Here is a 23,115-nt window from a genome sequence, read left to right as displayed (position 1 = left end):
TTAAAATTCTTACCTCAATCATAGCAAAAAGAATACAAAAATTCATACACAAACTGGTAAAACAGGATCAAACCAGGTTTATTAATAATCGACAAGGCGTGGACAACGTCAGAAGGGCTTTAAACCTGCAATTTATCACAGCCAAAAGGAATACCCCTTCAATGCTTCTCAGCTTAGATGCTGAGAAGGCATTTGATAGGGTTGAATGGACTTTCCTCCAGCAGACTCTCAGATATATGGGCTTCAATGACTGACTTCTTTGACACAAAAAATGTATTAATTGGATATGCGTATTTGATAAAAACCCCAAATCTAGAGTTAGAGTAAATGGGCATTTCTTTCCACTGGGACGTGGCACCCGCCAGGGGGATTCGTTATCTCCTTTATTTGCCTTAAGCATAGAGCCATTGGCGGAATTAATAAGGACAAACCCCCTCATACTGGGCAACCCTGATGAGGGAATGACCCAACACAAACTAGCTTTATTTGCTGATGACATTTTGTTATTCTTAGAACGCCCCATGGTTTCTATCCCCGCACTTCTAAATCGTTTTAATAAATACAGTGCAGTGTCAGGATATAAGATAAATACAAATAAATCGGAAGCAATGATGCTAAGTGGTGAGTGGCCCCAGCAACTAGATGAATTGGTATCCTTTAGGAAATCAAAACAGGGATTTAGATATTTAGGTGTTATTCTGACACCAAAACCAGCACAGCTTTATTCCTCCAATTACCACAAACTAGTCAAAGAGATCAACCAAGATATAAGTAGGTGGGATATGCTGCCTTTGTCATTTTTTGGCCGAATAGAGTCAGTGAGGATGAATATGTTACCTAGACTCCTTTTTTTATTTCAATCTCTGCCTGTTCATGTACCACAATCAACACTTAAACTTCTTGAAAAATGTATATCACAATTTATTCGACAAAATAGGAGACCCAGGGTACGTTTAAAAATATTGATGGCAAGTAAAGAAAAAGGAGGCCTGGGTCTACCTAATCTTGCCTTGGGCAGCCCGACTTAGAGAAATAGTGGCATGGGTGACCAAAGATGAAGAAACTGGATGACTATCCATCGAACAGAATTCCTTAAAAGGGATATCAATATCTACTCTTCCATTTCTTAGTCAGCAGGCTCAGAAAAAAATAAGAATTAATAACATTTGGGTCAAACACACACTAAAGGTTTGGAACAGTACCCAGAAACAGTTAAAGGGGTCTATAGCTCTATCAAGGGCAATGCCCATTCTTGGAAACATTGAGTTTCTCCCATCTGTGACAGACTTAGCATACAGAAGATGGGCGGAAAAGGGTCTGGTTGTTACATTGCGATCATTTTCACAACTTCAAGAAAAGTTTGCCTTGCCCTCAAATGACCTGTATAGATATCTACAAATATGACACTACATCACAAAGCACACAGATTGGTATAGTCTTAAAAGAGATCCAACTGATATTGAGCGATATTTTATACAAATTTCTGTATAAGTGGTATCAACAAAGCATCAAGTATCACGTATCTATAAGAGTCTTGCGAAAGACACATCAGACAATACCCTCCATATTAAAAGTGAATGGGAAATAGAACTCAATACAATTATAGATGATGATACGTGGGAAGATATATGTCTGGCGTGTCATAAAGGGATTGGAAGTCAAATGTGGAAAGAATTTGATTGGAAGGTGAAGATAAGATTCTTTAGGACCCCTCTTTAAGGTATCAATGTTTAAAAACAATGCCCCCAACATTTGCTAGAGAAAATGTAGCATGGTGGGGGACCATACCCACATATTCTGGGACTGCTCCGTGATACAGACATACTGGAAAGACATTAAAGAGGAAGTGGACAACATTTTCAGGATGGATCTCCCTCTGGACCCTTTAATTTTTTTACTGGAGAAAACACCTGAAAACTTGCTTTCTAAGGACCAATGCTACATGTTACATATTTTGTTAATGATTGCAAGAAAAATGATCACTATTAATTGGATGAAGCCTAGCCCCCTTACAATAGCTCAGTGGATACAAAAGATCAAACAGGTCCGTACAATGGAAAATATGACTGCTATTCTACAGTTGAAAGTACCTTTGTTCATAAGAAGATGGACTCCTGTCATTCTAGGCCTTGATTTAGAATAATAGCTTGAACATACTGTGATGTGCAATGACTTATTTACCCTGCTTCTATGTAGTCAATATATGTGTTGAATGAAGCGCAACCACAAGGTGACTCTTTTTATTTATCATCTTTATTTTTATTTTTTATTTTTCCTTGTTTTGTTGCTTTAACCTGTTGTTGATAGGGTGTTTGAGGGCGTGTGTAGGTTTGTGTTGGTATTGTATTGCTAAAATTGCCGGCAATGTTTAATATGGGTAATAAAGTTCAAAAAAACAAATGTAATTAAAAATTCTTATTATAGTGCATAGTTTCTCAAATTGCAGCTCAGAACCATTTTGTGCATTCCCATCAAATGTATGCATTATCATTTGCATGCATTATATTTTAATTATTTTAACCCTCGGTCCATTTAAATCTTTTCACATTCAATTGCTCACATTTAATAAACTACTATATACACTAATTTATTTTAAATATACACTACCGGTCAAAAGTTTGGGGTCACTTAGAAATTTCCATTCCACTCCATTACAGAGAGAATACCAGCTGAGATCAGTTGCATTGTTTTTTTAATCAGGGCAGCAGTTTTCAGATTACATTATGTGCTTACATAATTGCAAAAGGGTTCTCGACTGTTGTAGAAAGAAGTGGCTGATCTTTAATGCAATATCTACATAGCCCATTATCAGCAACGATTCATCCACTATTCAAAAGGCACATTCTGTTTACTAATCCGATATAATTTTAAAAGGCCAACTGAGAAAACATTGCAGAACCCTTTTGCAATTATGTAAGCACATAATGTAATCTGAAAACTGCTGCCCTGGTTAAAAAAAAAATGCAACTGATCTCAGCTGGTATTCTGTCTGTAATGGAGTGGAATGGAAATTTCTAAGTGACCCCAAACTTTTGACTGGTAGTGTATATTGTTTCATGTGTGCACTTTTCCTATGCACCCCTTAATCATGTCCTATGTCCTAAATTGCCACACAAGTCATCAAAACTTTTAGAACCCCTCTTGTATAGTATCTGTCAGGACTATAATGAATAAAGTCTGTCAAAAGAAGAAAAAAAAAAGTCATTTAAAAAGTCATAGTATAGTATGTCATAAAAAGATCATTGAGTCATCACAAATGGCTTGTGCATCCTGAGTAAATCGTTTAATTTTTACAGTTGACATTGGGCTCCTAAATGTCACTTTTGAACTCTTGGCCTGCATTTGATATTTTTCAGATTCATGGTATCTACAAGCTTAACATATTTCAATATGCATGTAGAGAAAAGAGACACGTGATGGCTTTTGCTTATCATTTTATTAACAGCACTGTGCATACTTCCAAAGTGATATGAGCTTTGAAAACCATCGTAAAGTTAATGAATGCCTTTTACTGATGAGAAGCGAAACAGCTACATGGAACAACGGCTCCCTCTTCTGACAGAACATTAAAGTAACCCAACACAGAGAATGAGGGTAAGAGGGGCTGGTACGCATCAAGCATCTCTGAGGCTGAGTACTGATTTGGGACCTGGTTTATCTTTCAGGTAAGACAAACAAAAGGAGACCTTTGACAGATCAGCACTTGTGCTCAAGGATCAGGCCTGATGTGGCTGACAAGGCAGACTGGACAGATTAATACAAGCAATACTGCACAATCTTCCGGCCTTCTGATATCAACAGGTACAGATCAATACCAACAAACTCTCTTCAAAAAACAAGGCCTTACTCTAAACATGGTGAGGATCTCTAAACATATGGCACTGCTCACAGAATTATTAACATAAGTAAACAAAACCTTTGGAACAAAATACACGTACTGGAATGCAAAATGCAAAAAAACAGCCATTTTTCTTTTCATATCACTAACTTTATACAATTAGCTTTTTCTTTAGAGTGACAGTATCAAAGCACAAATTGGTATACTGTGCGAAAACAAAAAAATAAAAAAAGGTAAATAACACAATGACGTGTTGTCATCAAAGCATCAACAACACATTGGTACAGTATTGAGGATTGGGGACCTCCCCGTCTATCACCCATCATTCAAGACTTCTCAAGGCAACTAGGAACAGAAAAAAAGAGAACTAGAGGATGGCAAGACAGCGCAGAGATAGCTTCCAGTCAACAGACAGCATTACCCAGAATAAGCAAGGGCTGATTAGCTATTGACATGACTTACACCCTCCCCCACCTTAAAAAAAAACAACAAAAAAACATTCTTCTTCATATGCTGGGAGAGGTTCAAGTCAATGTACCTAAAAGCTCTTTGCATTTATTTATCTTATTCATTCATAGTACCGGGAAATGAAGCTGCTGTTTCTAGTCCTGCCAACTTGGGAAATAATATGAAAAATGTGCAAGTTATAATGTGACCAAAAAGTAATAGGCTACTTGTGTGACTTCATTAAGCGGATACTTTTGGCTACATGTCACCTGGATGAAGAGATGGCAGGTGAGCTGCTGTCTATGCCCGTGAGTCTCCTCTGGGTTTTTGACAGCTCGGGTGAACGCCACTTGTTTAGATAAACATTATTCCTGAGTTAGTTCTTACAGTTGGCCCAAATACTGATTTTAATGTAGACTTGGGGGTGGGCCAGCAAACCCATGAGCCTACTTTTCAAAAAGCCTTAGCAATCACCTCCTTTCAGTGGGGGTGAACTGCCGCAGAGAAAGGAAGTTGATGTGAAAGAGAGGCCTGAATCTATAACAAAATGGCTGGTTTCCATAGCATAAGCATTTTGTTTGCTTTATTACAGAGTCTAGAATTTATTTAAAAACTGAAACATTTTAAAACACTCAAGAGACGACAGCTTGAGAGGGCTGCAGGCTCACAAGTCACTTGTACTTTCAAGTATGCTACATTACCGACCAGACAAATACGGATGATACTGTCACTTTAAAGAACCGGGATGACGGTTAAACACAATATTCACAAATGTACATTTAAGGCTTAATTATTTAGCACTAACAATAGTAGCAGCAGTGAAGCACTTCTGAATGAATTATAACAACAATATTTATGATCATATTACAATAATATATTATCAAAGTAAATCAATGACTTTTTTTGTTTTGTTTTACAACACTGGACAGAGCTGGAGACACAATATTTTAACCAGCCAGCCAATGACGTTAGACAAAGACAGAACGAAAACGTTTCAGCCACCACGGATCACACAACACTAGCCTGTCTGGTACTGCAGGGTCGTCAACATTAGTACGTCCTCTAATAATCTCACTGCCAGGCTCTACAGCTACACTAGGCCCTGCCGTATGAGTTAGAGCAGTAGTACGTTTACAGAACACACGTCTGAGTATACTGACTGTAATTCCACATTCATGTTGTACAGGAACAGGGGGTTCATTTAAGAGCAAGGAGGAAGTCTGGCAGACACACACACACATGCATGCTCACATACACAAACTCACAAATATAAACACACACTGCCAGACAGCCCAGACCCGAAACCATCGTCATGCTACTTTGAAAAATACAACACGACAAAACAAGCATGTTTTTCTAAAAAAAAAGAAGTACCAAAGCAACATTGTTAATCAAAGGCCATAACAGACTGAATTCATAATGAAAAAGCTCGGCTGCACGTCTTCTAAGCTGCTGCTGACTGAGCACATCCTGGTGAGGAAGACACCCTGACTCTTCCTCACATGTGTATTTCTCCCCACACTCACATCCCTCAGTCTGAGAGAAAGGGCCAAACCCCCCCTTTAATTTGGTCCCCACATCACTTGTACCAACAGCGACCCTCAAAGCTGAAGTCATTTTTACATACTGTATATGCAAGTACTGTATATATATTACACACATTTAATATATATTTGTTCATATATTAAATTTTCATATAGACATACATTTTTGTTTTTATTTGTGAGGTGTTGGTTATATTTTCAGCAAGAGGCTTCGACATCAAAGATAAGAATCTGTCTTTCCAGGATTTCTACGAAAGTTTCGCGCCATGTGGCATCCCGACATTGTTTCAGACACGCTTAGTCACTCCTGCGTCGATGTCCGTGAAAACGAAAAAGGCCTGCTGTAGCAGTTTAAAGAAGGCCAGACACTGTTAAAAGCGCATGGAGTGCAGATCGCGGATGTCCCAGAGATGCTGTGAGCTCGCTGGAGTAACAGCCAGTTAAAAATCCACAGGGATGTAGGGCGTCAGCCAGCACCGGAGGTAGTGCTGCAGGCAATGAGCTTTGGGCTTTGGGCTAGGCTGTGCCGACCTAAACCCAACCGGGCTGGGCCAAGCTAGGGCGAGAGAGCAAACAGGAGAGAGAGGCACAAGGAGCGTGCTATGTAAGAATATGCGCGGTGGAGGGAATGGAGACAAACTCGCGTAAGATATTCTTGGCCATTTCGATATTGTTCTGTGCAATCAGCAGTGCTTTCTGGATGTCCTGGTAAGAGTATCCCTGACTCATGAGGTGCTCGATCTCGCTACTGATTTGAGGGTTGGCTTCTCCTCCTGTTGCACCACCATTGGGTGGAGCAGGGACGGGCGGGACAGGGCTGGGTCGACGCTCCGAGCTGATTCGTCTGGGCAGGGGCTTTGGAGGTCTCTCTGGTGCTTCCACCGGCTCTGAAAAGACTGAAGAAAAGGGGAGATGGAATGTTTACGTCTTTAAAGCCAAAAAAGGTTCAGATTTAGATTAAACCTGAAAACAAGATCCATTCCATTTGAAATGCCGTTAAAAAGGTCATTATAAAAAAAGATTTACTTTACTGAAAATAATTTACATCCTGGTCACTTTAATGAAGCGCCTGTAGCAAACAGTATTTGCCTGCAATAAGTTAAGTGTTATTTTTAAAATCATACTGCATATGGTGAACTGGTTGATCTTTTCACTGCAGCAACCTTTAATAAAGCACTCATGAAGAGTCAAATTATGATCTGAGAGCTTGTCAGCTTGTCTGAGAGCCACTTAATTGGTCCTCAGATGTAACGATGTAAGTCTTCAGTGGAACACTCAGACAGCTGACAATCATCATACTGTAGGAAGTAAATGTCAGCTCACTGCAGAGACAAGGAGATTACTCTGAGAAATAAATGCTTTTCGACCTCCTTCTACAGAATGTGCTAAGGCCACTCATGCTGCATTAGTTGCAAATGTCCACACAACCTTGCGGTCTGCGACATCTCAGTGGTCAATATGAGATTCTGATGATACAGACGGTCATTCCACGAGCAGGCATGTCCAAAATCCTGGAGCCATCACTTACTGTTTTTCTAGTTTTAAGGTCACTGATGTAACTGAGCACCTCTCTATAATTACTGGTCTTTACCCTTTTGCACACAGTGATTGCACATACTGGAGCAAATTATGTATGGAAATCAATTCATGGTAATCTATCAACGTCTAACATTAACTTCAGAGAACTTCTGGAAAATCTGCATAATGTCTGGCCTCATATCAGGTAGCAGAAAAATGCTTTAGTCAACTTTTCAGGCTGCTCTCCAGGTCAGAGGACTTTCCTTCTACTTCAAGATAGTGATTCATCAGCAAATTTAGCTTTTTGGCCAGTAACTACCTGAACAAAGAGGCTGCTGTTCATTTTTACATTAAGTCATTTTATGAAACAGACACACCATTTTGTACCACTAATGTAAAATATTAATTTTTAAGTGCCATGTCTCTTACTAAAGCCCATATTTCAAAAGGGTCAGTTCACCCAAATTTCCTATTTATCTTAATTCTATCTAGCCATTTAGGTAGTTTCATTTTTATTTAATTCTTTCTGTAGGCCAGAGGTGGTGATATCCCTTTATCTAGCACATGTGCAAGTTGAGGTAACAAATTGGATGATGTAGGTAATGCCAAAGTAAAACAAATCCCTTCTTTGATAAGATGGCTTGTTGTTAATGACCCCATAATTTGGGAGACTATTAACTATATTATAATATTAAAAGTTAATTATATTGTGCATTAAAAGCAAGCTCTGGCTCAACAGGGGAAAGTATGCTTACAGGCTGCGGCTCCAGCGTCTGAATCTAGAGAAAGGCGGCTGAAAGCAGCTGTGGTAGATGAGCACGATGAGGAAGATGAAGAGGAGGAAGACGACCCCCCCAGTTCTGAAAGGGTCCGTCGAGCCGTGGGCATTGGCAGCCGGGGTTTTGGGAAGTCGTAGCTGTTCTCCTCCTCTTCCCTGTCCTCGGCTGCATGGTCTCTGGGACCATTGGTCATCGCCAGAGGGGGCAACTCGGAATAGTCTGGGATGGAATGAAAACAATGCATTAGCCCTACAGTATCGGATATATAGAGAGAGTGTTGTTCCACCAGCGGTTAATTTAAAAGCAGAGATAACACAAATGGCTGTCCTCGTCCACCTGATCCAAAGATTGATCAATCAAAATACCTGAATCTCTGGCTTGTTGTGACCTGGCCTGGATGTTGTACATGGCTTCATACATTTGAGGTCCATCCTCTAGTTCAGCCAGTGTCAGCCTACAATAAAAGAAACAACAATATTTAAACAACAACAACCATTAACAGACGCAGTACTGCAGTCACCAAAGTCATTTCATCTAGATGTGCTGCTGGCGGTGGATTCATTGAGTGTTTTGAATACCGTGAGTTGAGTGCAGAGGCTTGTGCCTGGAGTGCCGATAGAGGCTGAGGCTGTTGAGGCCTCGGGACTGGTAGGGTCTCCCCTACAGGTGGTGCCGTGATAGGGGGCAGGACGGGGCGAGAGGAGGGGATCATGTACTCTGACTCCTCCTCACTGTCACGTGCCTCCTCTCCTGTCACTGGCCTCTGAGCTGGAGAAGGTCTGGGAACAAATAACCCAAGAATATTTACACTACAACTGTAAATATGGATTTATGAAATATAAAAACTAAAAAGGTGAAATGTTTTGAGCTTCCTAAAATACGTATTGTTTGGCCTTTGTGATCTGCAAGTAAGCAACAATCAGTCATTCAAAGATGAGAGGCTCCACTCCTCTAATGTCATTATGGTGCCAGTACAACATACCTTCTTGCCAGTGAATAGATGGCGTTGGCTGAGGCAGAGGGCTTGACTTTGGGGTTGTCATAATCTTGACAGGCCGCTGCTGCAAGACTCTGGAAAGGAAGCAGAGGCAGAAATCTCAGAAACTTTAAAGTGAAGAATTATTTCATTGTCAAAATCTTGAAACCAATTATTAAAAGATATAGTTTGGCATGAAGGGAAATGTGCTTATTCGATTTCTTGCTGAAAGTTAGATGAGAAGATTGATGCCTCTCTCATGTCTGTACCATACATATATAAAGCTGGTGCCAGCAGCCGGTTAGCTTAGCTTAGTATTAAGACTGGAAACAGGGGGAAATGGCTAACTTGGCTCTGCCCAAAGGTAAAACAAAATAATTAAACAAATCCACCTACCAGCACCTCTAAAGCTCACTAACTAACACATTCCTGAGCTAAGCTAACAGCTGCTGCCTCTGGCTTTATATTCACCGTTTGAACTTACTCCAAAGAAAGTCAAAAAACACAGTTCCCAAAATGGACAAATTACTTTGACACTAACAAAAATGTAATTCTAATGCCACAGACAGCAGGGCCAAACCCAAGTGAACAACATGGAGTTTACAAATATTAATAGAGGTAATGAATACACCTTCGATTGCAATTTAAGAAGTGATCAAACAGTGGCTGTGTAGAGGGTGACTAAGCACCTATACTGTACAGTATAGCAGATTGTTAGAAGGTGGAAACACGTTTATCTTTTCAGTTCTTTTACTTGGACAGTTACTACTAAAATGTTATGTGTTCATAATTGCAGCCAATGAATGCACATCCAACCAAATGGTAGATTAGTGTGTGGTGTTTTGTAGTTTCTCTGACCAGCTGGTGGTCCAGACTGAGGGAGCTGTTGTTCTTCTGTGAGTCTGAGCGTGTGTCCAGAGCAGAGGGCAGCGCCAAGGGGAGGGAGTGTCGGTTTGAGAGTTCCCTGACACCTGCTCGAATGTCCACTCCCAGACTGGAGACTTGGGTGGATGAGGAAGATGAGGAGGATGACGACGACGAGGAAGAGGAGGTGGGGGCCTTGGGAACAGGCCGGGAGTTCCAGTCAGCCAGGGGCCGGTTTGGGGGTGTAGGAGGGAGCTTATCTCGAGGGGTCTCCCCAGGAGTGCAGGGTAAGGGCCGCCTCTGCAGCCGTCCATCAGGGGCTGCCGCGGCTGTGTATGGGCGGTCTGGAGGAGGAGGAGGGGGGAGATCCCTCAGCGCTGGGGGGAGGGGAAGAGGCTTGTCTTTGTGGTGAGATGCTGCCTGGAGGGGAGAAACAGAGATGGAGGGAACTCATTTAGTCTACATAATCAAAGAAAACTGCTGTTAAAGTGCTGTTATCTTCTGAAAATAATCCGTTTGGCAACAAGACCACTGTGTAAGCATCCAAAGACAATTCCAGCTTCCTATCTACAGTTTTCATTTATCTGAGTGAGTGAGTGAGTGAGTGAGTGAGTGGAAATGCATTTTAAAATGACTTATATGCAGAATATAAAATACACTGATTATTGTGGCATTGTCATTTCAACACCTTACTTTTGTCCAGGGGGTAAGAGAAGTAAGCATCATTTTAGTAACTGCTGGGTTACAAGTGAAATTATTCTTAAATTTAAGTCTGATTTTGCTCTCTGCTTCAACTCTGTGGATACACTATAAAAGTCAAGTTACACATGCTGTTTGACTGTGCAACACTTAAATGATTTACCAAACATTTATTTTAATATCCTCTCTTGCCTAAACAAGGTGTTGTTGGTTGTGTATATTCAGTTACCTTACTGGTGAGCCCGGGGCTGGAGGCACCAGGGGGGTTGGGAGGTCTGTGTGGTAGCAGGTCGAGCCTGGGCGGCACAGGGGGAAGAGAGGACTGAGGAGCCATGGACATAGGTGACGGGGGGCGCTCCACCTGGATCAATTGCAAAACACCCATCACATCAGCTACATTTTAACGGAATCAGTTTTTATCTTTTGACAACTTCTCATGATACAAGTCATCCACAGAGTCTGCTGTCAATCTAACTTTTGTTAGAGCTTTATTTTTGCTCAAACAAAGGAGCGAAAACAATAAAAAGAAATCCATGACTTGTTTTGTTTCAACACAAACTATTTATGAAGTACAGCTAAGTACTTCACGGTTTACAAGTATATTTAAAGAAATGAGAATGAGAAAGAGGTCGGGTTAGCCGTGAAAGCCAAAAAAAATTCTACGGACCACATCAAAGTGTGTGTGATCTCAGGTATTCGCCTACTTTGTAAGCTGACTAATGCACACAGAGTTTCTCAGAGGCACATAAAAGATTGAAGATAGGAGAATGCCTCACATATCAAATACCGAGAGGCACAAAAAAAGCTGCTACCTTGGCACCATGAAAGATGGAGATGAAAGACTTGAGATATGAGCCTTGTGCTTGAAGCTCCCAAAAAGTGAAAAAGGGGCAAGGCAGGGAATGTTTCATCTGTACAGGGATGGGTCTCTCAGAAAAATAGAGAAGAGGACAGTAGCAACCCATGAGGTGCGCCCAGGGCGTCAGAACTAACTAAACCCAGTGCCTCAATGTTTTATCAATGGAACAGAACAGCTTACCCAGTGTCATGACTAGAAACCTTTAGGCAAACCTTTTGTCTAAATTAAGTAAAGACCTTTCCACAATCTTATATATTACCTTTGTACAGGCAAGTTTGCTCATCATAAGGTGGGGGTCTTCAAGTCTGTCGTCGTCATCATCGTCATAGCTGGGTGATGGGGCACCCTCAGCCCCATATGTGCCCCTGCAGGAGCCCCCACTGTTGTCCTTGGGGTCAAAAGGATCCACAACAATGGGCTCTGTACCCTTAATCTCACAGCGACAGAAGGGACATCCTGTTCCCTGACCCTCTGACTCCTGTAACACAGGCACAATAGCAGATGTTAACAGCACACAGAGATGAAAGGAGGTTATGTGCTTTTATATGTCTGTTACGTCTGCAGAGAAGAACACTTCAGCAGTGAGTTCTCCTCTCAACAGGTATGAGTTATGACACTTAACTTGGAGAAATCAACCCACACAAACCCGTTCCATCCACCCACACTCTTACCTGCCAGGCAGTGAGACAGGAGGTGCACATGAGATGACCACAGGGCTCAATCTTCACATCCTTGTCGTTCTCGGCACAGATCTTACACAGCTGGAAAGTGGAGCCCATCTCACAGTACAGCTCATACTGCTCCTGAGGGGGAAAAAATGAGACAACTATGAGCTTTCAGTGCCTAAACACAGTAACATCATACAGTACTGACACCATCTGAGATCATTTCGAGAGAGCCCAGAAGGATCTGGAGCCAAGTTAAAATGTGGGGGCGTATTTTTAGTTTCAGTCCTGCGCTCAATCAAAACAGGTCTGTTCATAAACACCTTTACAAAACCCTGAGATGATACGTATGTCTTTAACAATATTTCACAATTTACAGTTATATATCTTGCGCATTCAACATGACGTGTCCTTCAATGTGATGACAGTATGAAATATTGAAAGACAGATGGGGTTTCCTATACTACTTAATAAAGGGCGCTCACACTGACAAAAGACCAATTTGCGTGAACTATTAAACTATTAAAATCTGAAATGCACCATTTACCTTAACTTAACTTTTATTTTAGACATTTTACTTGGGGAACTCAACACTGTTTACTTTAGTGAACTTTAAAGAAGGTGACAACACTAAAGCGAAAATACCAATAAATAAATAAATAAATATTTTAAATAATACCAATAAAATATATATATATATATATATTTTATTGGTATTATATATTAAATATACCTATATCATAATGTTCTACATTAATTATTTATGCTACTGCCACCTTCACTGCATTTACCTTTATTTTTTATTTATTTTTTTACAGGGAGAAACATTTGTATCCAGTTTATCTTACTTATCAAATATAAATGTCAGACAGAAAAAAAATGCTATTTGTTTAACCTTAACTTTACCTTGACTAACTCAGTTCCTGTGTGGTGTTCTATCATGTCTTCTACTTCCTTCATGCACTAGACTGTTGCATCAATTCTTTTTTTCAACGGAGATCTTTAATGAGCTGTGTGTGCGCACCAAAAAAAGCCATTTGACATTCACAATAAAATGCCAAAGACCAGCAAGAATGCATAATATATTAAAGAGTGAGGATGCAGTCTGAGAAGCACAGTGCTCTGACCTGTGTGACTTTAATGTGGTCTTGAGGCGAAGGCTCACACAGTCCTGTCAGATCTGGGTTTTGGGTCCGGCCATCTGGGAATAAATAGCTGGAGATGAAGAGGCACATACAATTAGAAGGTATGTACAGGGGGTAGCCTAAAAGTATCCTTTGGGTATTTCAACAGGCATTTACATTTAAAAGTTATCACCATAATTAGCTAGTATGATTATACTGCATGTATACCTGACAGGCTGCAGAAACGAAAACATCTGTTCAGTCCATTCATTCAATCTGGCACAGTGTTTTAATATCATCACCGAGATGATGCATGTAAAGTACGTGACTATTTTACAAATGGGTCAGATGGTGTGTAATTACATTTGATAATTATTTTGTAAATGCAGGCGATGCACTGTATAGGCTTTAAAAATCAGGATTTGATTACAGGTTGGGGCAGGCCAATCATAGCTTTCATTAAAAGAATCAACGCTGGCATTAAAAGATGAGTTTAATGCCAGCCAGCTAAACCACTGACTAGCTGCACATTAGAAATCACCAGTTCTATTCTGGTTATGATAACACTGGAATGGTGGGAAAAGGCAATATGATATGGCTGGATTGGTTTAGAGCTGAAAGGCAGATTCAATCGTGAGATGCAGAGCTGCATAGTTTACACAGAGATGCATGCTTTGTGGGAAAAGAGGAAAGGAATGACACCGAAAAAGAAAAACACTGCATATAACAGAAAGCTTGACTTATAGATTATTTATTAAAAACTGAGTCAAATAATGACCAAGACTTAGCCACAGATACACAGCGTAGAGGTCCAGATGAAAAGCTTGACAGATATAGGTGTGCCAAACAAAATGCCAGTGCACTTACAATCCTTCCCTGAAGCCATCTATGAGGGCCTGAAAGAGGGGTTTATTGTGGGGAATGGTCTGGAGTATGTTTCCATCTGCGGTCACGTAGCCGATGGCCCACTGGCCCAGCCGTGTACAGCTCAGTCGGAAGATGTAACTGAGGAGAAAGAGACATAAGAAATAAGACATGCTGGAGTTGTGTCACTCTTTAAAAAAAGTGATCAAATAGAGGAGGGTGTCTCACAAATTGTGCACGCTAAAAAAAGAACCATGTTGGGCGAAGACACCGGTCCGTGCACATCAAAACGCACCACTGCTCGTCAAAAGAAAAGATAAATGTGGAGTGTTTGATCTCTAGAAGCGCTAGGGAGCCGTTTCCTTATGAGTGGGTCCCCACTTTGATTGTCTCCTGCACGTGCATACACAATCATAAAAATGGTTTCACACTATTTCACTGATCAACAGGTGGCGGTACCACATTCAGATATGCAGCAACAGGCCTTCAAAGACCGGGAAGAAGAAGACTGCTAGCTAGTTAACATGGATGTAAAGTTTAAACAATGCTGGATTTTAAAAACTTAAAGAATCAGCATTACAAATGTTTTATGAGGAAGGAAATGCATTCAACAACACATTTATTAGACCTCAAGGATACACGGAATGCGTTTTGCTGAGTAACACTGAATGTAAACATAACTTTTTGTTTTAAGATAACGCCACAGGGCACCTTCAAGTATAACGATGCTGTGGGATGGGTGGGCGTGCCTTTATCAACTGCTCACAGTCAGGTAAACTGGTTTGTCTCATGGACACCGATAGGTTGGATATTTCAGCATTCAGGTTTTCAAATGTATTTCATATCTTGTATGCAGTGTACTACACAAGAAGGTTAGTCTCGGGACAACCTTCACACACAGGGAATTGGAGCCTGGAATGTGTGAATCTATTATAAGTATTTCCATATAAGGATTAGTTTTGAGGTAATATTGTCCCACACAAATGGATAGATTGGAATGTGTGAAGCCCCAAAAAGTATAAAGGAGGAGTTATTCTGATGTTCATAGACACACTATGGGTACATGCTCTTAGGAGTGTGTACACATGGTTAGCTCCCTCTCTCGGAGAGAAACTTGTTCAATTTTGAATAAAGCTGCATTTAATCTAAATTCATCGGACTGGTCATCTGTGAAGTCTCCAAACATCATTTCTGACCTATCAGCCCGATATCAGACACCAGCAGCTGTGCTTTAACCTATTCTATAGTGGAAAGGTAGCAGTGGCTACAAGAGGCTGCATCAGTCTGGAAAGACATGCAGCCACTCTTCCTAATACTCAACATTTGCTGCCTCCTTGTTTCTATGTACAAGTTAAGAATTTTGTATCAGGAAATTGCCTAATTAAGAATCAGGGGTATTGAATACCCGTGCAAAGAAGCCTGTCTTTGTACACTAGCCACAGCATTCAGGGCAAGCTGGAGACCACTGGTATGTGACTGAGGTAGGCCAGAAAAGGGGAATTACATTAATCTATCCTAACAACACAGATGCATGTATTAGAATTTCCTCACCAGTGACAACTTCCAGGAATCAAGTTTGGAGATACTGCACAAGTGGAAAAAAGTAGTCTTGGTGATGGCCTCTGCGTTTAGCTTAGAAGTGGAACAACTGCTTTACCCGTAATACAAACAGAACACTACTGACAGTAAGCTGTAATTTAGAGTGTCAAAATGCTGCGCTCACATAGACCAATATCTGCTCGGATGTCAACGTGGCCCTACACAGGCCAAGCCTAAATAGTGACATCAGCTTTCAGTGTACAATCAGGCCATTCACTCACACACACACTCTCACACTCACACTCACACACACACACACACACGGGGTTACCAGTGGACTAGTCATTAGTAGATCAGATGGCTGCTTCGACAAATGTTTCACACAAATTTACACATTTATTTGTGTGTGTGTTTGTGTGCAGAGAGATGCCATGAGTCACTTAGGTACAAATTATGTTTGTATTTAATTATGTACATTACACACTCAAACACACTAACATATACTGTCTCCTGAGCAGGGACGAAAATAGGTCCTTAGAGCTTGAGTAAACCCGCAACCATGCTGTTGCTCATGGAAACACATGAACGTGGTTACAATGGGAATAAAAGTGTGTGGCTCACACTGCCCAAACATGCTAAAAGAAACTGATGATGCATATTAAACTATTTATTTCAAGTGAATGGGAGATGACCGCTAGGGCAGAGAAAATTCAGATATGCACTGTGTTCAGAAATGTACAATTATGCTGGACACTGCTGCAACAAATGACACCACATCTTTAATTAGATTGCATTACAAAGTTTGTGTGTCGCACTGCATGTATACGTGTTTCTGTCTCTTTATGTCTCACCTGCCAGGCTTGTGGATGAACTTCTGCAGCCGCGCTTTGACCTCATCGTAGGTGAGGAAGGCCATGTATCCCGGGTGAGTAACTGCCAAGCTGTTCCAGTTCCGCAGCAGCGACGACCAAGGCTACACACACACACACACACACACACACACACACACACACACACACACACACACACACACACACACACACACACGAAGAAAGAGAGAGTGACTCATCTGATGTGTGAGTGAATGGACACAGAAATAATAGTATGAGCAGAGTAATGGAGAAATTTACTGCATCACGGAGGACGCTGAAACAACTATTTACTGAACTTCTGTGTGATTTACGATGGCCATTTCAACCTGGACAAGCAGTGTAAAAAGATCCTTAAAGCAGAACACTTAAAACAGCATGCAACTCATCTGGTACCTTCTGGAGCCACAGAATGAGGAAGGTTAAATGGACATGAGCAGACTGCTTCCCATGCCGTATATAAAGCAGGCAAAAGTCGACTTTATTTTTCTTTCTTTAAAAACTACTTGACCCAATACAAGTCTAGCCCTAACAATAAGGAGGAAAAAAAACAGAACATAATTCATACTACTCCTTAGCTGACTGAGTACGGTAGTGTGTAGGTGGTTCCTCAATTGCTCTCACCAGTCTGCCTTGTGTGTGAAAGGAAGTAGAATTAACACACACAGCACTAAAAATGAGCCGCAAAGTCAACGGCACGGTTTAATCAGCATTTAGCACAGGCTAATTAAAATCTAATGTTGGTTATTTATACCTTTTGCTCACAGGAAGTGACAAGTCAAAACGGTCTCTTTTGCTGGATTCATGTTTGACATATTGTATCTCATCTCTCTTGTACCCTTAAGTGTAAAGTGATCGCAGACTGGCAGGGTTAGTAAACAAGTGTGCTTCACCTGCTCTTTTTACACTTAACTGAACAGGGTAACTAAACTTTTCCAATATATTGGTATATAATCACCACCCCATCATTCAACCTAAAGATACTGCACGAAACATTTGAAAGGCTTTTGATAGTAATAATAAAGAAAAACACTGCATATCACCCAGTACCCCGTATCAAGGAAAGAGCTCAAAATGACAACAGGCTCACTTCCTATTCTGCCTTTGAAGACATTTAGAGAAGGGTTTTTTCTGTGTGAGGGCGTGTCATAGGAAATGTCTGTAATCTGTTTAGGCTTCATTAGTCCTGTCGATGCTCTGCACACAAGTAGCAGGGGATAATGTCTCTGAGGGAATAAACAACATACACTACTGCATTCAAGCTATAACGAAAGAGGTTTTACATAATACATTTAATTTAATTAATAAATTAAAATGCAGCAAGTTAAGTATACAGATGAGATGGTATAAACGTCAATTGTTTACATATGGCACTAGGTTATTTAAAATGCTTGCACTACATACTATGGATAAACTCTGGAGATGAAGCCTGATAAACACACCCTCTGCCCTCCCCCCTTCCTATATCCTTTGCTGCTTCATTTTATGCCTGCATATGAACTTTATGTTAGTAGTGTGGTCTATCAATTACAAAGTTGAGTCAAGGTTTGGCAAAGTAAACAGCTCATAAACTTACAATGTACAGCCCCAAAGTTAATTTCTGTCCAGGGAATTATTCAACATATTGTCATCCTTGTTGTTTATTATTCATCTAGCAGCAAGAAAGTACAATCTTATAATAATTACATGAGAACGCATTTAATGATTGCTGTCCTTAAGAAGGATCTTAGTCCGGCTCTCTATCTGGAAAAAACACAGACCTGCCTGGGCCTTATAAAGCAACATCAGACATCCAATGAAGAGGACAAAATCATTGGTAAACATTTCTATCTGTACTGGTTGAGCGGAGGAAACTTTCAACTTCAGTCCCGTCTGACAGTGTGAATAAGTCCGCAGGCAAATCCTGCTAACAAGTTGATAGAGTTAGCCAAAAATAAGTGGCAGATTCGCTTAAGTTCATTATGTGCTGCTCAAATGAAATTTGTTTCCTACACCAAGGCTAACAGACTGCTATGAATTACTTTGTCTTCTCTATCACCCTGTTACTTTGCACATTTCACCTCTCATTAACTCACAACGCAATGACAACACAAGGAGAACGGTGCCAAGTGTGTGTGTGTGTCTGTGTGTGTGCGTTCACTACCTGGAATAGCCTGGTGAAGATGTCAAACTCAAAGACAGAGATATAGTCGTTGCAGGTGAGGTCTATGGTGGACTTGAGGGCCATGGCCTCCAGTCCAGAGCTGATGGGATGAAACTCATGGAGAGACTGACGGAACATCTTCCAGGGCACAATGGTCCTGTAACACAAAAAAACTAAACACATGACGACATCCCCTTTCAAAAACTGAAATAGAACATCAAAACATGACTCTTGAATGTAAACTACCTGAAGGCTGCCTTGCAGCATACCATAGGTGCGGTGACATTGATTAGAACTTTGGGTAACTTGCTTCTTCAGCGCATCATGAGCACTTAATTCACTGGTGCCCGCATCTAATACGCCACCAAAATGTCTAAATACAGATATGAACTGCATTTCCAGTGAATCACTAAATTCTAATAATTCATAATAGGGCTGTGCAATTAATCAGATTCTTAATCGTGATTACAATTTTGGCTCCTAATGATCACAAAAACAGAGTAATCGAGAATGACTATTTTGCACTTTATGTTTGCAAGTAAACTCTTATTTTGTCTTGTGTTCTGAATAAGAAAAGAAGAAAAAAGTTAAAACGTGAAAAGTAGGAAGGGAAATTTCACAGTTCGAGGTGTTTTCACTGTTTGTTTTTTTAACTTCAATAAATGCAACATCTTTCCAAAAGTCAATAAGTAATATTTAAATTAAATAATCATGATTTCAATATTTACCAAAATAATTGTGATAATGATTTTTTACATAATCGACCAGGCCTAATTAATAAGTGCTTTTTCAGTGCATTGGTCATACATGCTGATGTGATGCAATCTTTTAAAGAGACAGCTACCAGATACATTTCAATGCACTTAGGGCAATATTTGCAAACTACAGTACTTTTCTTTCCCAAATGGTCCCATGTCGTTGGTCAGTTCCTGCTGAATTTGTAAGATATACATAAATCACACAGCTATCTGTTCTTGTAGTTCCACGTTGCTGAATTATTTTTGTATGACTACACTTGCTGAAAATCTAATTTAACTGTGTGCACTTGGGGATTGATTAACTCAAATGTGTGTGATCATATAGAACATGGGATCCCATGTTTACATGTAGGACCACCCAAAAAGACATGTTTAAGTCAACAGAGCTCTGTATTCAATAACCCAACATTTATCTCAGAGAAGATATTCATTGTCTGCTAAAGAAGAGCAAGGACACTGAAACCATTGCTCTCAGATATCACTTATATATTCTTTCTGTAATAACTTCTCATCAAACAAATTTTTGGGGAAAACCCTGTTAGTGACCCCATAGGGTTCCGGGATGCCAGTTTGGAAACACTGGGGCAATATAATGTTCCATGCATGAAAAGTAATATAGAATTGGGCTCACTTGTCCCCGAAGGCGTGCCTCCAGAACTCTGCAGCGTCTGCCTTGGTGATGCGGAAGTTGTCACCCTGAAACAGACCATTGGGGAAGACGGCCTTCAGCTCAGCCAGCATGTGGCTGAAGATCAACGATAGCTTGGTGAGGTTCCGCCTGTAGAAGTCAATAGAGGGGAAAGTGTGAGCTTTCATGTCTTTACTTATTGCACCAATGGTCAATCCTGATCATGTTTAAGAATGTTTAGCTGCAAAGTGTTAATTAAGAGTTATTAATGACGTTCACTGAAAACTATTTTTTTTTGTTGCTTGCCAGAGATTTTTCTCATTACCTACCAAGGTTGGCATTTGTAGAAAAAAAAGGACAAAGAAAAAAAACTAAACAATGCAGTTCTTTGGAATTATACATGCACCATAAATCACCATGTAGCCACACAAGAAAAGAGCATGAAGTAAATACTGTAGATTTAACTAGCAAATAGTAGTTTAAATGTGCATTTTGCACCAATAATGATACTTAATAATGAATTATTAATGGTTATGTTCCAAGTCTGCCATTAGTGCTATAAGCCATACGTTTGCAAATGCAGGGGAAAGTGACAACAGAATGAGTTCTGCTAACATTGCTTAGTTTACATGATGAGAAGTAGGAACCAACTTTTTCTCTTGTAGATGAAATACGGACAGAAAGTAAGTGAACTAGAAAACATATTCAAATGTGCATCAAACATAATTTCCTCAGTCAACTATAAATGATACTCCATTTAGCATTTCTGTTGGCTAAGCCATCTGTGGCAATGCAAAACAAAAATGCAGTGATGCGATTAGCCTGACAATAATGCAAAATCTACTTTCTAAAACTTCTTGCACTCAAATATGTATTATATATTTTATGTATTTAGATTTTTTTTTTTACTTTTTTACTTTCCAAACATATCAAAGTGAAAAAGTGGTGACGGTGAGATCCTTTGGCTTCCAAATTAAATAACAGTTAAAGCTTTAGTGCATAACTTTTTGATATTAACGAACATCCGTTACATTCAAGCCATTACCAAATGAGTTGCTACAAAGCTAATTAACACGGCTCCACACAACTCTCTCTGTATTTCTCAGTATCGCTATGTTCAGAAGATTGTGTCGTCCGGCGACTTTTGCGCGCAAAAACTTGAGTGAAGATAATTACCTCTTCTGAAGAGTCCATCATGTTTTTTTAATCGTCCGTGTCCTCCTTGGCTACTAGCAACTGTGTGGAGGAGGGGTGGGGGCGCATGGTTTGCGATATAAATTACTAGGGAATTACTAGAATTGTTGGGGCTTTGTAAATTATAGTGTGGTCTAGACCTACTCTATCTGTAAAGTGTCTCGAGATAACTCTTGTTACGATTTGATACTATAAATAAATTGAATTGAATATAATTGTCTACTTAAAAGAGGATGAAACAAACAACAGCTGAGTAAAATGCACAGAGACGTTGCCACCGTTGTTGGGTAAAATGGATGGGTGGTGGTTGTAGATGTAGATCTTCTGGATGGTATTAGCCTAGCCTTGGTGTGGGAAATTGGGATTGGGTTTCAACTTCCCAGAAAAGAAAAACGCATGACAAGCTTAACAGTAACGCTACATTTGTTTTTACTTGTTTTTCCACAGGGCAAACTCAGTGACTCTTCAATTTAGTCCTGACACACGTGAGGAGGCCATGTGAATGAATGCTTAGCTCTTAAAAAAACATGAGATTCAGATGTAAACTGTACACTACCAAAAGAATAACATGTTATAGTTTCTAAAATATGTAGTAAGGTTTCTGCTTGGTGATTTCTCCCACTGAGGATTGTCCTTAGCTGCTTCCACTTTACAGAAATAGTCACCGGTCCAGAGAAACAACACAGCCGTGTTCAGATACACGCATACAATCACAGAATGACTGAGATGTAGCAGCCAGGATATCCTAGTACAAAGCTCTGATTCCAGTTGAAAAAGGCTGGTCAACAAGCAAAGATGAAAGAAAAAGACTGAAGAGTAGGAGAGAAAAAAAGATGACTATAAGTAAGATGAGAAGAGTATTACTGAGGAAGACAGGAGAAACGAGAGAACGAAGCCGCACAATGTCACCATACCCCTGAACCCCATCACATCATTAGAAGTGTTATACTGAGAAAGACATGATTTATGAGGCAGCACAGAGGGAGATTGTGCTTGGCTGTCGTGCAGGGTGAATTGACATGCACAAGAGAGACAGCAATGAAAGCGTGGCTACACTGCAGCTGCCCTACACTATGCACCCTATGAGTGGAGCGAGGGGGGAGTGGAAAGAGTAAATGAGGAAGGACAGTGACTGAAGATGGATGAATAAGATTAGTGTAGTTAGTTGAGAACCTGCCAAAAATAGACCAGTGCTTGTTAGGGTGATAGTTTACCTTAGAGGGAGCAGACAAGAATCTGAATGAGAAAATGCAATGCTCGCAAACTGCAATAAAAGCCTTGTATTTATACCCTCTCAGCAGTAAATGATCCTCAAACAGTGAAAACTCTTGTAGCTGGATGTCTAATTGAACTGCTTTGCTCACTTGAAATCTACAGCAAGAGACTTGGAGCCAGATGCAGGGACTGTATGTCTTTGAATGCAGGGCTATCCTAATCAGTTGATGTGGAAAATGCGCCCTTCAACTACTCTTGGCATTTCCCTGAGGAGCTTGTGTAGGAACACGACAGTAGTCATGAATGTCTTCCCTTTCCAGTGTCATCACAGAGTGTTTGGGACACTGCATGTCTGTGTGTTTTCTTAAGCAGCTATCACCTCAGCAGGAGGTCCTCCTGTTTCATCTGCTTTTTAGGCCTACTGGCCTACTGAGCCTTAAAGCCGCATCCATTTTTCTGTCAACCTCTCTCTACCCTGGGCTTTTATCCAAGTTACAACAACCCCCTCCTGCTTTACTTTCATCTCCAAGGTAATCATATGAACACAGGAATCCTCTCTCTCTCTCGTGGAATTAATATCTCTTCACTGAAA

The 23,115-nt window shown here is 40.4% G+C and overlaps 1 protein-coding gene across 1 annotated transcript in view; it reads right to left on the bottom strand.

Moving 5' to 3' along the window:
- Positions 1–5,644: 5,644 nt before the first annotated feature.
- cbl (Cbl proto-oncogene, E3 ubiquitin protein ligase) overlaps positions 5,645–23,115 on the bottom strand; it is a 36,914-nt gene continuing 19,443 nt past the window's right edge. Inside the window, exons 3-16 of the mRNA XM_078246221.1 lie at positions 20,118–20,264; positions 18,729–18,885; positions 16,568–16,689; positions 14,181–14,318; positions 13,317–13,404; positions 12,196–12,327; positions 11,784–12,002; positions 10,895–11,026; positions 9,961–10,386; positions 9,109–9,197; positions 8,705–8,905; positions 8,492–8,580; positions 8,103–8,345; positions 5,645–6,725 (exon numbers count right to left, since the gene is read on the bottom strand). Of these exons, the coding sequence (XP_078102347.1) occupies positions 6,430–6,725; positions 8,103–8,345; positions 8,492–8,580; positions 8,705–8,905; positions 9,109–9,197; positions 9,961–10,386; positions 10,895–11,026; positions 11,784–12,002; positions 12,196–12,327; positions 13,317–13,404; positions 14,181–14,318; positions 16,568–16,689; positions 18,729–18,885; positions 20,118–20,264 (2,479 nt within the window). The 3' untranslated portion in view covers positions 5,645–6,429. The remainder of the gene's footprint in view (positions 6,726–8,102; positions 8,346–8,491; positions 8,581–8,704; positions 8,906–9,108; positions 9,198–9,960; positions 10,387–10,894; positions 11,027–11,783; positions 12,003–12,195; positions 12,328–13,316; positions 13,405–14,180; positions 14,319–16,567; positions 16,690–18,728; positions 18,886–20,117; positions 20,265–23,115) is intronic.

The sequence above is a fragment of the Sander vitreus genome, chromosome 3, assembly GCF_031162955.1.
Source record: "Sander vitreus isolate 19-12246 chromosome 3, sanVit1, whole genome shotgun sequence".
Taxonomy (NCBI): Eukaryota; Metazoa; Chordata; class Actinopteri; order Perciformes; family Percidae; genus Sander; species Sander vitreus.
The sequence above is the reverse complement of the archived record's forward strand: the minus strand, read 5'-3'. Positions and strand labels throughout refer to the sequence as shown.